General features: G+C 44.9%; 1 protein-coding gene across 1 annotated transcript in view; it reads right to left on the bottom strand.

Annotated features, from left to right (window-relative positions):
- Window positions 1-17,356, bottom strand: part of LOC135518608 (piezo-type mechanosensitive ion channel component 2-like) — a 328,980-nt gene that overhangs the window by 185,097 nt on the left and 126,527 nt on the right. Inside the window, 3 exon segments of the mRNA XM_064943769.1 lie at window positions 8,787-9,000; window positions 15,085-15,114; window positions 15,532-15,750. Of these exon segments, the coding sequence (XP_064799841.1) occupies window positions 8,787-9,000; window positions 15,085-15,114; window positions 15,532-15,750 (463 nt within the window).

The following is a 17,356-nucleotide window of genomic DNA, read 5'->3' as shown; positions in this document are numbered from 1 at the left end:
CAAAAGACAGTTCCTTTATCGTTACTACAATACATTTGGCCATCAAAAGACAGTTCCTTTATCGTTACTACAACACATTTGGTCATCAAAAGACAGTTCCTTTATCGTTACTACAACACATCTGGTCATCAAAAGACAGTTCCTTTATCGTTACTACAACACATTTGGTCATCAAAAGACAGTTCCTTTATCGTTACTACAATACATTTGGTCATCAAAAGACAGTTCCTTTATCGTTACTACAACACATTTGGTCATCAAAAGACAGTTCCTTTATCGTTACTACAACACATCTGGTCATCAAAAGACAGTTCCTTTATCGTTACTACAACACATCTTGTCATCAAAAGACAGTTCCTTTATCGTTACTACAACACATCTGGTCATCAAAAGACAGTTCCTTTATCGTTACTACAACACATTTGGTCATCAAAAGACAGTTCCTTTATCGTTACTACAACACATTTGGTCATCAAAAGACAGTTCCTTTATCGTTACTACAACACATTTGGTCGTCAAAAGACAGTTCCTTTATCGTTACTACAATACATTTGGTCATCAAAAGACAGTTCCTTTATCGTTACTACAACACATTTGGTCATCAAAAGACAGTTCCTTTATCGTTACTACAACATATCTGGTCATCAAAAGACAGTTCCTTTATCGTTACTACAACACATTTGCTCCGAAAAACTTGACATATTTTGTTGCAGACAAGCCGACAAGGTGACGCAGAGCTCCCCCCTCTCTTATTTGGGGAGAACCCTGGCATATCTCGGTTTTAAACACTTTAAATGGACACCTCCAATATTTTTGGGGGGACATTTCCCAGAACTCCCTGGATAAATATGAATTATTCCCGGTAATTGAAACGTATAATTCACGAATACATCATCCTTAGTGCAGACAGGAGCGATATGTAAATGTGACGGGGGTCATACACAGTCATAACTCCGTTTCCTTTCACCTGCCCAGTTCTGCTACGTCAATGCAGATGAAGGACAGGAGACAAGGAGATGAAGTCACTCTAGAGTATTGAGATGCAGCCCACTGTGGAATATGAGTTACCGCCAGTTATACCGCCTCACCACCTCCACGCTACTTCCCGCAGCTGGTAATAGCAGGTCACATGACCTGAGTGTCCCACTCCCTTCCTCCCCCTTTTCTCCCTGAAGTGTGCACGCGTTCTCTCCCCCTTTCAAAACGATATATAAAAAAACTATGTGATTTGTTTGTAACTAAACATTCACATCCCTTCACACCAATCCGTCTTTTTTTAAACCCATGAAGTGCACCAGTGTTCACTCCAGGGAGACGTGGGAAGGAATCAGAGAAAGAGGATTGGTCAATTGTAGTGTAGGGTTTGAAAATATCCCCTAGGATACTGTTTCCCCACACTAATGGTTAGGGTAAGGATTGGGGGACGTAAAGCTGATCCTAGATCTGTCGCTAGGGGCATTTCACTCCAGATTGGTCTATTGTAAGCTGAGGAGGCAGGAAGCGATGTGAAAACTAAGTCTGTCACCACCCTTCACTCAGTCAGCCAGGCAGCAAGGCCAGGCCTCTGTCAACACACACAATTAGGACTCCCACAGGAGCCGGAGATGTTAGCCTATTGTATCATGGGGACCAAACAACACTATACCAGACCTGGGTTCAAATAGTATTCATAACCATTTGAAATACTTTATATGGGCATGATTCAGGTTAGCTTGCGGAATGGAACCAAAATAATTGTCGGGAAATTCCAAACCACGCCCATATGGTACTCCAGGAAGACGAGAGTAAATGTAACAATATTTGAAAAAAATAGTGTCAAATAGTATTTGAACCCATGACTGCAAAGCACTTATTTAGGGGTGGGTGAGTTTCCCTGGTAGGCCAGGACACGGAGGGCTGGGTGTAGTATAGTGCAGTGTAGTGTACTCTACTGTACAGTACTGAAGTATAGTGTAGTGTAGTGTACTGTACTGTATAGTACTGAGTATAGTGTAGTGTAGTGTACTGTAGTATACTGAAGTATAGTGTAGTGTACTATAGTGTAGTATAGTGTAGTGTACTCTACTGTACTGTACTACTGAAGTATAGTGTACTGTACTGTAATGTAGTATAGTGTAGTGTAGTGCTGTACTGTACTGTACTGTATAGTGTAGTGTACTGTACTGTAGTGTAGTGTACTGTAGTGTAGTGTACTGTACTGTAGTGTAGTGTACTATAGTGTACTGTAGTGTACTGTAGTGTACTGCAATATAGTGTAGAGTACTGTACTGTACTGAAGTGTAGTGTACTGTACTATAGTGTAGTGTAGTGTACTGTAGTATAGTGCAGTGTAGTGTACTGTACTGTAGTGTAGTGTACTCTAGTGTAGTGTACTGTACTGTATAGTGTAGTGTACTCTAGTGTACTGTAGTGTACTGTAGTGTACTGAAATATAGTGTAGAGTACTGTACTGTACTGTAGTGTAGTGTAGTGTACTGTACTGTAGTGTAGTGTACTCTAGTGTAGTGTACTGTACTGTAGTGTAGTGTACTCTAGTGTACTGTAGTGTGCTGAAATGTAGTGTAGTGTACTGTAAGTTGTGCACTTTATAGGAAATGTAGAAGTATAGTGCCAGCCCTGGTCTAAAGTAGTGCACTATATAGTGTAGAATAGGGTGCCAGCCCTGGTCTAAAGTAGTGCACTATATAGAGAATAGGGTGCCATTCTGACACAGCCATTGGTACTGGACTCTGTTTTCAGCTCATTGGTGCCCGTGGTTTTGAAGCATCACTCACGTAGATGACATCAAAGAGACTGACATATCTCAGGGGCTGTGCAAAGTCAACAAGATTAACATAGCAGAAAGGTGAACTTTTTAAATGAACATAGTGTACTCTACTGAAGTGGCTTGTATATCTTTATCCGTTGACTAATCATTAGTGCTATAGCTAAAATACTTTACGTACAGAGTGAGAAATTAAATTGAGCTGCACGCGTACTGTACTTTATGTACGTTCTATGAGTCAAAGTGTATAATGTACTGAAAGGCTATGTACTGACAAATATTCATTTTACTCTAATCTGTTACACAGCTGGAACAGCCTCGTTAAAGGTGAAGTGGATGAAAGCAAGTCGTTTCAATGGGTTTGTCTTTCAGAAGGCAGCTTGTCAACACACAAAGATTTTATGTTTTAATTTTTTATTTAACCTTTATTTAACCAGGTAACACCTGGTATTACCTAGTGTAGTCTATGTCATGGTGTTCCTAATGTTTTGAACAGTCAATGAAGACTGAAGTATTACCTGGTCTGTCTATGTCATGGTGTTCTCTAATGTTTTGAACACTCAATGGAGACTATAGTATTACCTGGTCAGTCTGTGTCATGGTGTTCCTAATGTTTTGATCAGTATAGTAGTGTAGTGTATGGAGACTACAGTATTACCTGGTCAGTCTGTGTCATGGTGTTCCTAATGTTTTGAACACTCAATGGAGACTACAGTATTACCTGGTCAGTCTGTGTCATGGTGTTCCTAATGTTTTGATCAGTCAATGGAGACTACAGTATTACCTGGTCAGTCTGTGTCATGGTGTTCTCTAATGTTTTGAACAGTCAATGGAGACTACAGTGTTACCTGGTCTGTCTATGTCATGTAGTGTTCCTAATGTTTTGAACACTCAATGGAGACTACAGTATTACCTGGTCAGTCTGTGTCATGGTGTTCCTAATGTTTTGATCAGTCAATGGAGACTGACAGTATTACCTGGTCAGTCTGTGTCATGGTGTTCCTAATGTTTTGAACACTCAATGGAGACTACAGTATTACCTGGTCAGTCTGTGTCATGGTGTTCCTAATGTTTTGATCAGTCAATGGAGACTACAGTATTACCTGGTCAGTCTGTGTCATGGTGTTCCTAATGTTTTGAACAGTCAATGGAGACTACAGTATTACCTGGTCAGTCTGTGTCATGGTGTTCCTAATGTTTTGAACAGTCAATGGAGACTACAGTATTACCTGGTCAGTCTATGTCATGGTGTTCCTAATGTTTTGAACAGTCAATGGAGACTACAGTATTACCTGGTCAGTCTATGTCATGGTGTTCCTAATGTTTTGAACAGTCAATGGAGACTACAGTATTACCTGGTCTGTCTATGTCATGGTGTTCCTAATGTTTTGAACAGTCAATGAAGACTACAGTATTACCTGGTCAGTCTGTGTCATGGTGTTCCTAATGTTTTGAACAGTCAATGGAGACTACAGTATTACCTGGTCAGTCTGTGTCATGGTGTTCCTAATGTTTTGAACAGTCAATGGAGACTACAGTATTACCTGGTCAGTCTGTGTCATGGTGTTCCTAATGTTTTGAACAGTCAATGGAGACTACAGTATTACCTGGTCAGTCTGTGTCATGGTGTTCCTAATGTTTTGAACAGTCAATGGAGACTACAGTATTACCTGGTCAGTCTGTGTCATGGTGTTCCTAATGTTTTGAACAGTCAATGGAGACTACAGTATTACCTGGTCAGTCTGTGTCATGGTGTTCCTAATGTTTTGAACAGTCAATGGAGACTACAGTATTACCTGGTCAGTCTGTGTCATGGTGTTCCTAATGTTTTGCAAAAGTCAATGGAGACTACAGTATTACCTGGTCAGTCTGTGTCATGGTGTTCCTAATGTTTTGAACAGTCAATGGAGACTACAGTATTACCTGGTCAGTCTGTGTCATGGTGTTCCTAATGTTTTGAACAGTCAATGGAGACTACAGTATTACCTGGTCAGTCTGTGTCATGGTGTTCCTAATGTTTTGAACAGTCAATGGAGACTACAGTATGTGCAAAGTAGAAATAAAAATAACGGGGTGCAAAGAAGCAAAATAAATAAATAAATAAAATAAAAACAGTAGGGAAAGAGGTAGTTGTTTGGGCTAAATTATAGGTGGGCTATGTACAGGTGCAGTAATCTGTGAGCTGCTCTCACAGCTGGCGACGAGTATGAAGTGAGGGTCAGCCAACGAGAGCGTACAGGTCGCAATGGTGGGTAGTATATGGGGGTTTGGTGACAAAACGGATGGCACTTTGATAAACTGCATCCAATTCGTTGAGTAGGGTATTGGAGGCTATTTTGTAAATGACATCGCCGAAGTCGAGGATTGGTAGGATGGTCAGTTTTACAAGGGTATGCGGGCAGGTGCAGGCAGCGATCGGTTGAAGAGCATGCATTTAGTTTTACTTGTATTTCAGAGCAATTGGAGGCCACGGAAGGAGAGTTGTATGGCATTGAAGCTTGCCTGGAAGGTTGTTAACACAGTGTCCAAAGAAGGGCCAGAAGTATACAGAATTGTGTCGTCTGCGTAGAGGTGGATCAGAGAATCACCCGCAGCAAGAGCGACATCATTGATGTATACAGAGAAGAGAGTCGGTCCAAGAATTGAACCCTGTGGCACCCCCATAGAGACTGCCAGAGGTCCGGACAACAGGTCCTCTGATTTGACATACTGAACTCTATCAGAGAAGTAGTTGGTGAACCAGGCGAGGCAATCATTTGAGAAACCAAGGCTGGCGAGTCTGCCGATGAGGATGTGGTGATTGACAGAGTCAAAAGCCTTGGCCAGATCAATGAATATGGCTGCACAGTAATGTTTCTTATCGATGGCGGTTAAGATATCGTTTAGGACCTTGAGCGTGGCTGAGGTGCACCCATGACAAGCTCTGAAACCAGATTGCATAGCAGAGAGGGTATGGTGAGATTCGAAATGGTCGGTAATCTGTTTGTTGACTTGACTTTCGAAGACCTTAGAAAGGCAGGGTAGGATAGATATAGGTCTGTAGCAGTTTGGGTCTAGAGTGTCCCCCCCTTTGAAGAGGGGGATGACCGCAGCTGCTTTCCAATCTTTGGGAATCTCAGACGACACGAAAGAGAGGTTGAACAGAATAGTAATAGGGGTGGCAACAATTTCGGCAGATCATTTTAGAAAGAAAGGGTCCTGATTGTCTAGCCCGGCTGATTTGTAGGGGTCCAGATTTTACTGCTCTATCAGAACATCAGCTGAACGGATTTGGGAGAAGGAGAAATGGGGAAGGCTTGGGCGAGTTGCTGTGGGGGGTGCAGTGCTGTTGACCGGGGTAGGGGTAGCCAGGTGGAAAGCATGGCCAGCCGTAGAAAAATGCTTATTGAAATTCTCAAATATAGTGGATTTATCAGTGGTGACAGTGTTTCCTATCTTCAGTGCAGTGGGCAGCTGGGAGGAAGTGTTCTTATTCTCCATGGACTTTAACAGTGTCCCAGAACTTTTTTGAGTTAGTGTTGCAGGAAGTAAATTTCTGCTTGAAAAATCTAGCCTTGGCTTTTCTAACTGCCTGTGTATAATGGTTTCTACCTCCCTGAAAAGCTGCATATCACGGGGGCTGTTCGATGCTAATGCAGAACACCATAGGATATTTTTGAGTTGGTTAAGGGCAGTCAGGTCTGGGGAGAATCAAGGGCTATATCTGTTCCTGGTTCTAAATTTCTTGAATGGGGCATGTTTATTTAAGATGGTTAGGAAGGCATTTAAAAAAATAACCAGGCATCCTCTACTGACGGGATGAGATCAATATCCTTCCAGGATACCCCGGCCAGGTCGATTAGAAAGGCCTGCTCGCTGAAGCTCGCTGAAGGTTGTTTGACCGCTGACCCATTACGGATGCAGGCAATGAGGCAGTGATCGCTGAGATCTTGGTTGAAGACAGCAGAGGTGTATTAAGAGGGCAAGTTGGTTAGGATGATATCTATGAGGGTGCCCGTGTTTAAGGCTTTGGGGAGGTACCTGGTAGGTTCATTGATAATTTTTGTGAGATTGAGGGCATAAAGCTTAGATTGTAGGATGGCTGGGGTGTTAAGCATGTTCCAGTTTAGGTTGCCTAGCAGCAGGAGCTCTGAAGATAGATGGGGGGCAATCAGTTCACATATGGTGTCCAGAGCACAGCTGGGGGCAGAGGGTGGTCTATAGCAGGCGGCAACGGTGAGAGACTTGCTTTTTAGAGAGGTGGATTTAAAAAAATAGAAGTTCAAATTGTTTGGGTACAGACCTGGATAGTAATACAGAACTCTGCAGGCTATCGTTGCAGTAGATTGCAACACCACCCCCTTTGGCAGTTCTATCTTGTCTGAAAATGTTGTAGTTAGGGATGAAAATTTCTGCATTTTTGGTGGCCTTCCTAAGCCAGGATTCAGACACAGCTAGAACATCCGGGTTGGCATAGTGTGATAAAGCAGTGAATAGACCAAACTTAGGGAGGAGGCTTCTAATGTTAACATGCATGAAACCAAGGCTATTACGGTTACAGAAGTCATCAAAAGAGAGCGCCTGGGGAATAGGAGTGGAGCTAGGCACTTCAGGGCCTGGATTCACCTCTACATCACCAGAGGAAAAGAGGAGGAGTAGAATAAGGGTGCGGCTAAAAGCAATGCAAATTGGTCGTCTAGAATGTCTGGAACAGAGAGTAAAAGGAGGAAATGGACCATCGAGGTGACAGTTGCAATATAAGGTGATGCTAATGGTATACAAGGTGACAGTCGCTATACAAGGTGATGCTAATGGCATTCAAGGTGATAGTTGCAATATAAGGTGATGCTAATGGTATACAAGGTGATAGTTGCTATATAAGGTGATGCTAATTCTATTCAAGTTGATAGTCGCTATTCAAGGTGATGCTAATGGTATACAAGGTGATAGTTGCTATATAAGGTGATGCTAATGGTATACAAGGTGACAGTTGCTATATAAGGTGATGCTAATGGCATTCAAGGTGATAGTTGCTATATAAGGTGATGCTAATGGTATACAAGGTGACGGTTGCTATATAAGGTGATGCTAATGGTATACAAGGTGACAGTTGCTATATAAGGTGATGCTAATGGCATTCAAGGTGATAGTTGCTATATAAGGTGATGCTAATGGTATACAAGGTGATATTCGCTATATAAGGTGATGCTAATGGCATTCAAGGTGACAGATGCTATATAAGGTGATGCTAATGGCATTCAAGGTGACAGATGCTATATAAGGTGATGCTAATGCTATACAAGGTGATATTCGCTATATAAGGTGATACTAATGCTATTCAAGGTGATAGCTGCTATATAAGGTGATGCTAATGCTATAGATAGCCATAATAGCATCGGACGTGACACACTGCTGTAATGCAAGGTCAGCAGATTAAAGACATTGGAATCAATAGTCTCCAGAAACACCAAGGCTATCTTGCCAGAGACATGGTGGCAAGGGCAACACTGCTAAAATACATTGTCTAAATAAGTAGTTATGTTATAATAGCAGCGAGGACAACACTGATGAGTAGCTTCTGCAATCATGGCACATACTGGGTGGGAGTTTACTATATTGCTAACAGTGATCCAATTGTTTCAGATGTAAAGTGGGGGTTATGGGGGTGGATTAGGAATTCAACCTTACCACTTATCCGCAACCTTCCACATAAACAACTAATGGTCTCCCTATCCCATCCCTCCTCATACATTAATTATAATGACAATATATGTTACAGCCAGTAAGTATTGAGGAACGAGAATACGCTACGTTTGAAAGCCTGCTGGATTTCTACAAGTGGATTTGGGCTTCTGCTTGGATGTGGCGATACTGTATATATTTTGGATTAAAACGGTGAAAGTTCATATTTACTGAATGCACACAGTTAACTGGAGTTGAGCTGTATAGTAAACACCTAGCAGCCACAGTAACCAGGGTAACTAAATATCTGTCATCATAAAAGACAGACATAAAGAAAGAAAGACAGAAAGACAGATCTAACCTGATGTAGCTGTCCTCTGGAGGGATGCTCTCTTGGAAGAACTGAAACTGATAGAGGTAGAGGACGACCAGGTGTCCAGCGCTGAATATGGCCATGAGGACACACATACAGCTGAAGATGAGGGTGTCGAAGGTGCGGCAGAACGACCACCACGTACACAGGAACAGGAACACGAAGAAATAGACCGCCGACGTCAGGGAGGGCAGCGTGATACCTGGTGGAAACAATAAGCATTCCGATATATATAGATAGATGCAAACGGATACAATGATATTTCAAGATCTATAGGAAGACAAAGAACTAGGCCGCAGATGTCAGCGAGAGCAGTATTACACCTGGTGGACACAGATACACTTAGATATCAATCAATCAATCAACTAATTAGAGAAGCAGATGTATATATACAGTGGGGAGAACAAGTATTTGATACACTGCCGATTTTGCAGGTTTTCCTACTTACAAAGCATGTAGAGGTCTGTAATTTTTATCATAGGTACACTTCAACTGTGAAACAAAAAAAAATGCAAATTAATTATACAATGTGATTTTCTGGATTTTTGTTTTAGATTCCATCTCTCACAGTTGAAGTGTACCTATGATAAAAATGACAGACCTCTACATGCTAGTTTGGGTATGGGGTCATTCAATTCAGCTATGCCATGACACCCACCAACACCCATCATGTCACATTTATCTGAAATCGTTTCTGTAGTTAGAACGTTTTGAACGTTTTGCTTTTTTTTTGAGGTGGAAGGACTCTATAGTCATATTAATAAATATAAATAACAGTCAGACGGAAGTGTTTGTACACATTGAGAGAGTGTTGAGTATATATGGAATACACTGTGACTCCTAACAGTATAGTGCTGACTCCTCTCTCTCACTGGAATACACTGTGACTCCTAACAGTATAGGGCTGACTCCTCTCTCTCACTGGGATACACTGACCTGTGACTCCTAACAGTATAGTGCTGACTCCTCTCTCTCACTGGAATACACTGACCTGTGACTCCTAACAGTATAGTGCTGACTCCTCTCTCTCACTGGGATACACTGTGACTCCTAACAGTATAGTGCTGACTCCTCTCTCTCACTGGAATACACTGACCTGTGACTCCTAACAGTATAGTGCAGGGGCTGATTCCTCTCTCTCACTGGAATACACTGACCTGTGACTCCTAACAGTATAGTGCTGATTCCTCTCTCTCACTGGAATACACTGTGACTCCTAACAGTATAGTGCTGATTCCTCTCTCTCACTGGAATACACTGACCTGTGACTCCTAACAGTATAGTGCTGACTCCTCTCTCTCACTGGAATACACTGACCTGTGACTCCTAACAGTATAGTGCTGACTCCTCTCTCTCACTGGGATACACTGTGACTCCTAACAGTATAGTGCTGACTCCTCTCTCTCACTGGGATACACTGTGACTCCTAACAGTATAGTGCTGACTCCTCTCTCTCACTGGAATACACTGACCTGTGACTCCTAACAGTATAGTGCTGACTCCTCTCTCTCACTGGAATACACTGACCTGTGACTCCTAACAGTATAGTGCTGATTCCTCTCTCTCACTGGAATACACTGACCTGTGACTCCTAACAGTATAGTGCTGACTCCTCTCTCTCACTGAGATACACTGACCTGTGACTCCTAACAGTATAGTGCTGATTCCTCTCTCTCACTGGAATACACTGTGACTCCTAACAGTATAGTGCTGACTCCTCTCTCTCACTGAGATACACTGACCTGTGACTCCTAACAGTATAGTGCTGATTCCTCTCTCTCACTGGAATACACTGTGACTCCTAACAGTATAGGGCTGACTCCTCTCTCTCACTGGGATACACTGACCTGTGACTCCTAACAGTATAGTGCTGATTCCTCTCTCTCACTGGGATACACTGTGACTCCTAACAGTATAGTGCTGATTCCTCTCTCACTGGAATACACTGTGACTCCTAACAGTATAGTGCTGATTCCTCTCTCTCACTGGAATACACTGTGACTCCTAACAGTATAGTGCTGATTCCTCTCTCTCACTGGAATACACTGTGACTCCTAACAGTATAGTGCTGACTCCTCTCTCTCACTGGGATACACTGACCTGTGACTCCTAACAGTATAGTGCTGATTCCTCTCTCTCACTGGGATACACTGACCTGTGACTCCTAACAGTATAGTGCTGATTCCTCTCTCTCACTGGGATACAATGTGACTCCTAACAGTATAGTGCTGACTCCTCTCACTGGGATACACTGACCTGTGACTCCTAACAGTATAGTGCTGACTCCTCTCTCTCACTGGGATACACTGACCTGTGACTCCTAACAGTATAGTGCTGATTCCTCTCTCTCACTGGGATACACTGACCTGTGACTCCTAACAGTATAGTGCTGATTCCTCTCTCTCACTGGGATACACTGACCTGTGACTCCTAACAGTATAGTGCTGACTCCTCTCTCTCACTGGGATACACTGACCTGTGACTCCTAACAGTATAGTGCTGATTCCTCTCTCTCACTGGGATACACTGACCTGTGACTCCTAACAGTATAGTGCTGACTCCTCTCTCTCACTGGAATACACTGACCTGTGACTCCTAACAGTATAGTGCTGACTCCTCTCTCTCACTGGAATACACTGACCTGTGACTCCTAACAGTATAGTGCTGATTCCTCTCTCTCACTGGGATACACTGACCTGTGACTCCTAACAGTATAGGGCTGACTCCTCTCTCTCACTGGGATACACTGACCTGTGACTCCTAACAGTATAGTGCTGATTCCTCTCTCTCACTGGAATACACTGACCTGTGACTCCTAACAGTATAGTGCTGATTCCTCTCTCTCACTGGAATACACTGTGACTCCTAACAGTATAGTGCTGACTCCTCTCTCTCACTGGGATACACTGACCTGTGACTCCTAACAGTATAGTGCTGACTCCTCTCTCTCACTGGGATACACTGACCTGTGACTCCTAACAGTATAGTGCTGATTCCTCACTCTCACTGGGATACACTGACCTGTGACTCCTAACAGTATAGTGCTGACTCCTCTCTCTCACTGGGATACACTGACCTGTGACTCCTAACAGTATAGTGCTGATTCCTCTCTCTCACTGGGATACACTGTGACTCCTAACAGTATAGTGCTGATTCCTCTCTCTCACTGGGATACACTGTGACTCCTAACAGTATAGTGCTGATTCCTCTCTCTCACTGGGATACACTGTGACTCCTAACAGTATAGTGCTGACTCCTCTCTCTCACTGGGATACACTGACCTGTGACTCCTAACAGTATAGTGCTGATTCCTCTCTCTCACTGGAATACACTGTGACTCCTAACAGTATAGTGCTGACTCCTCTCTCTCACTGGAATACACTGTGACTCCTAACAGTATAGTGCTGATTCCTCTCTCTCACTGGGATACACTGTGACTCCTAACAGTATAGTGCTGACTCCTCTCTCTCACTGGGATACACTGACCTGTGACTCCTAACAGTATAGTGCAGATTCCTCTCTCTCACTGGGATACACTGACCTGTGACTCCTAACAGTATAGTGCTGACTCCTCTCTCTCACTGGAATACACTGACCTGTGACTCCTAACAGTATAGTGCTGACTCCTCTCTCTCACTGGGATACACTGTGACTCCTAACAGTATAGTGCTGATTCCTCTCTCTCACTGGGATACACTGACCTGTGACTCCTAACAGTATAGTGCTGACTCCTCTCTCTCACTGAGATACACTGACCTGTGACTCCTAACAGTATAGTGCTGACTCCTCTCTCTCACTGGGATACACTGACCTGTGACTCCTAACAGTATAGTGCTGACTCCTCTCTCTCACTGGAATACACTGACCTGTGACTCCTAACAGTATAGTGCTGATTCCTCTCTCTCACTGGAATACACTGACCTGTGACTCCTAACAGTATAGTGCTGACTCCTCTCTCTCACTGGGATACACTGTGACTCCTAACAGTATAGGGCTGACTCCTCTCTCTCACTGGGATACACTGACCTGTGACTCCTAACAGTATAGTGCTGACTCCTCTCTCTCACTGGAATACACTGACCTGTGACTCCTAACAGTATAGTGCTGACTCCTCTCTCTCACTGGAATACACTGACCTGTGACTCCTAACAGTATAGTGCTGACTCCTCTCTCTCACTGGGATACACTGTGACTCCTAACAGTATAGTGCTGATTCCTCTCTCTCACTGGAATACACTGACCTGTGACTCCTAACAGTATAGTGCTGACTCCTCTCTCTCACTGGAATACACTGACCTGTGACTCCTAACAGTATAGTGCTGATTCCTCTCTCTCACTGGAATACACTGACCTGTGACTCCTAACAGTATAGTGCTGATTCCTCTCTCTCACTGGAATACACTGTGACTCCTAACAGTATAGTGCTGACTCCTCTCTCTCACTGAGATACATTGACCTGTGACTCCTAACAGTATAGTGCTGATTCCTCTCTCTCACTGGGATACACTGTGACTCCTAACAGTATAGTGCTGATTCCTCTCTCTCACTGGAATACACTGACCTGTGACTCCTAACAGTATAGTGCTGATTCCTCTCTCTCACTGGGATACACTGTGACTCCTAACAGTATAGTGCTGATTCCTCTCTCTCACTGGGATACACTGTGACTCCTAACAGTATAGTGCTGATTCCTCTCTCTCACTGGGATACACTGTGACTCCAAACAGTATAGTGCTGATTCCTCTCTCTCACTGGAATACACTGTGACTCCTAACAGTATAGTGCTGACTCCTCTCTCTCACTGGAATACACTGACCTGTGACTCCTAACAGTATAGTGCTGATTCCCCTCTCTCACTGGAATACACTGACCTGTGACTCCTAACAGTATAGTGCTGACTCCTCTCTCTCACTGGGATACACTGTGACTCCTAACAGTATAGTGCTGACTCCTCTCTCTCACTGGAATACACTGACCTGTGACTCCTAACAGTATAGTGCTGATTCCTCTCTCTCACTGGGATACACTGTGACTCCTAACAGTATAGTGCTGATTCCTCTCTCTCACTGGGATACACTGTGACTCCTAACAGTATAGTGCTGATTCCTCTCTCTCACTGGGATACACTGTGACTCCTAACAGTATAGTGCTGATTCCTCTCTCTCACTGGAATACACTGACCTGTGACTCCTAACAGTATAGTGCTGATTCCCCTCTCTCACTGGAATACACTGACCTGTGACTCCTAACAGTATAGTGCTGACTCCTCTCTCTCACTGGGATACACTGTGACTCCTAACAGTATAGTGCTGATTCCTCTCTCTCACTGGAATACACTGACCTGTGACTCCTAACAGTATAGTGCTGATTCCTCTCTCTCACTGGAATACACTGACCTGTGACTCCTAACAGTATAGTGCTGACTCCTCTCTCTCACTGGAATACACTGACCTGTGACTCCTAACAGTATAGTGCTGACTCCTCTCTCCCACTGGAATACACTGACCTGTGACTCCTAACAGTATAGTGCTGATTCCTCTCTCTCACTGGGATACACTGACCTGTGACTCCTAACAGTATAGTGCTGACTCCTCTCTCTCACTGGAATACACTGTGACTCCTAACAGTATAGTGCTGATTCCTCTCTCTCACTGGAATACACTGTGACTCCTAACAGTATAGTGCTGACTCCTCTCTCTCACTGGAATACACTGTGACTCCTAACAGTATAGTGCTGATTCCTCTCTCTCACTGGGATACACTGTGACTCCTAACAGTATAGTGCAGATTCCTCTCTCTCACTGGAATACACTGACCTGTGACTCCTAACAGTATAGTGCTGATTCCTCTCTCTCACTGGGATACACTGTGACTCCTAACAGTATAGGGCTGACTCCTCTCTCTCACTGGAATACACTGTGACTCCTAACAGTATAGTGCTGATTCCTCTCTCTCACTGGGATACACTGTGACTCCTAACAGTATAGTGCAGATTCCTCTCTCTCACTGGAATACACTGACCTGTGACTCCTAACAGTATAGTGCTGATTCCTCTCTCACTGGAATACACTGACCTGTGACTCCTAACAGTATAGAGATTCCTCTCTCTCACTGGGATACACTGACCTGTGACTCCTAACAGTATAGTGCTGACTCCTCTCTCTCACTGGAATACACTGACCTGTGACTCCTAACAGTATAGTGCTGATTCCTCTCTCTCACTGGGATACACTGTGACTCCTAACAGTATAGTGCTGATTCCTCTCTCTCACTGGAATACACTGACCTGTGACTCCTAACAGTATAGTGCTGACAGCTCTCACTGGGATACACTGACCTGTGACTCCTAACTGTATAGTGCTGACTCCTCTCTCTCACTGGAATACACTGACCTGTGACTCCTAACAGTATAGTGCTGACTCCTCTCTCTCACTGGGATACACTGTGACTCCTAACAGTATAGTGCTGACTCCTCTCTCTCACTGGGATACACTGAGACTCCTAACAGTAGTGCTGATTCCTCTCTCACTGGAATACACTGACCTGTGACTCCTAACAGTATAGTGCTGATTCCTCTCTCTCACTGGAATACACTGACCTGTGACTCCTAACAGTATAGTGCTGACTCCTCTCTCTCACTGGGATACACTGTGACTCCTAACAGTATAGTGCTGATTCCTCTCTCTCACTGGAATACACTGACCTGTGACTCCTAACAGATAGTGACCACCACTTTTCCCGCTGGTTATCAGATTCCCAATGATCTGCTTCACTTTGGACGCCGTCCTGATGTGACGCAGAATCTTCATCTTGTTGCTCTCCTCCTCCTCTTCGTCATCTTCCCCCTCTTCCTCCTCCATCTCTTCCTCCTCCTCTTCTCCAGCCTCGTACCCAGCCTCAAAGTCCTCATCCAACAGGACGTTGTCATCAAGCTCAACTTCTCCTCTTCCTCCTGGTTGGTAGAGAGAGGAGACAGTCATATATCACAAACAGTGATTAAACCATTTAAAGCCAACCATAGTTGTTCCTGCCAAAAGCAGAACCTGGTTCTAGACCACTGTCGTATGCAGGTTCTATTTTTCAACCTTTCAGTCTTCTAAGGGGTGGACCTCCGTCCTAATGGAGAGCTAGGACAGCCGTCCTAACGGAGAGCTAGGACAGCCGTCCTAACGGAGAGCTAGGACAGCCGTCCTGATAGAGAGCTAGGACAGCCGTCCTGATAGAGAGCTAGGACAGCCGTCCTAATGGAGAGCTAGGACAGCCGTCCTGATAGAGAGCTAGGACAGCCGTCCTGATAGAGAGCTAGGACAGCCGTCCTGATAGAGAGCTAGGACAGCCGTCCTGATAGAGAGCTAGGACAGCCGTCCTGATAGAGAGCTAGGACAGCCGTCCTGATAGAGAGCTAGGACAGCCGTCCTGATAGAGAGCTAGGACAGCCGTCCTGATAGAGAGCTAGGACAGCCGTCCTGATAGAGAGCTAGGACAGCCGTCCTAGGACAGAGAGCTAGGACAGCCGTCCTGATAGAGAGCTAGGACAGCCGTCCTGAACGGAGAGCTAGGACAGCCGTCCTGATAGAGAGCTAGGACAGCCGTCCTGATAGAGAGCTAGGACAGCCGTCCTGATAGAGAGCTAGGACAGCCGTCGTAATGGAGAGCAAGGACAGCCGTCCTAACGGAGAGCTAGGACAGCCGTCCTGATAGGAGAGCTAGGACAGCCGTCCTGAACGGAGAGCTAGGACAGCCGTCCTGATAGAGAGCTAGGACAGCCGTCCTGATAGAGAGCTAGGACAGCCGTCCTGATAGAGAGCTAGGACAGCCGTCCTAAGCTAGGACAGCCGTCCTGATAGAGAGCTAGGACAGCCGTCCTAACGGAGAGCTAGGACAGCCGTCCTAGAGCTAGGACAGAGCTAGGACAGCCGTCCTGATAGAGAGCTAGGACAGCCGTCCTGATAGAGAGCTAGGACAGCCGTCCTGATAGAGAGCTAGGACAGCCGTCCTGATAGAGAGGACAGCTAGGACAGCCGTCCTGATAGAGAGCTAGGACAGCCGTCCTGATAGAGAGCTCCTGAGGACAGCCGTCCTGATAGAGAGCTAGGACAGCCGTCCTGATAGAGAGCTAGGACAGCCGTCCTGATAGAGAGCTAGGACAGCCGTCCTGATAGAGAGCTAGGACAGGACAGCGTCCTAATAGGAGAGCTAGGACAGCCGTCCTGATAGAGAGCTAGGACAGCCGTCCTAACGGAGAGCTAGGACAGCCGTCCTGATAGAGAGCTAGGACAGCCGTCCTGATAGAGAGCTAGGACAGCCGTCCTAACGGAGAGCTAGGACAGCCGTCCTGATAGAGAGCTAGGACAGCCGTCCTAACGGAGAGCTAGGACAGCCGTCCTGATAGAGAGCTAGGACAGCCGTCCTGATAGAGAGGACAGCCGTCCTGAGGGACAGCCGTCCTGATAGAGAGCTAGGACAGCCGTCCTAATGGAGAGCTAGGACAGCCGTCCTGATGGAGAGCTAGGACAGCCGTCCTGATAGAGAGCTAGGACAGCCGTCCTGATAGAGAG

The sequence above is a fragment of the Oncorhynchus masou genome, chromosome 3 (genome assembly GCF_036934945.1).
Source record: "Oncorhynchus masou masou isolate Uvic2021 chromosome 3, UVic_Omas_1.1, whole genome shotgun sequence".
NCBI classification, from domain to species: Eukaryota; Metazoa; Chordata; class Actinopteri; order Salmoniformes; family Salmonidae; genus Oncorhynchus; species Oncorhynchus masou.
This window is presented reverse-complemented; position numbering and strand designations above follow the sequence as displayed.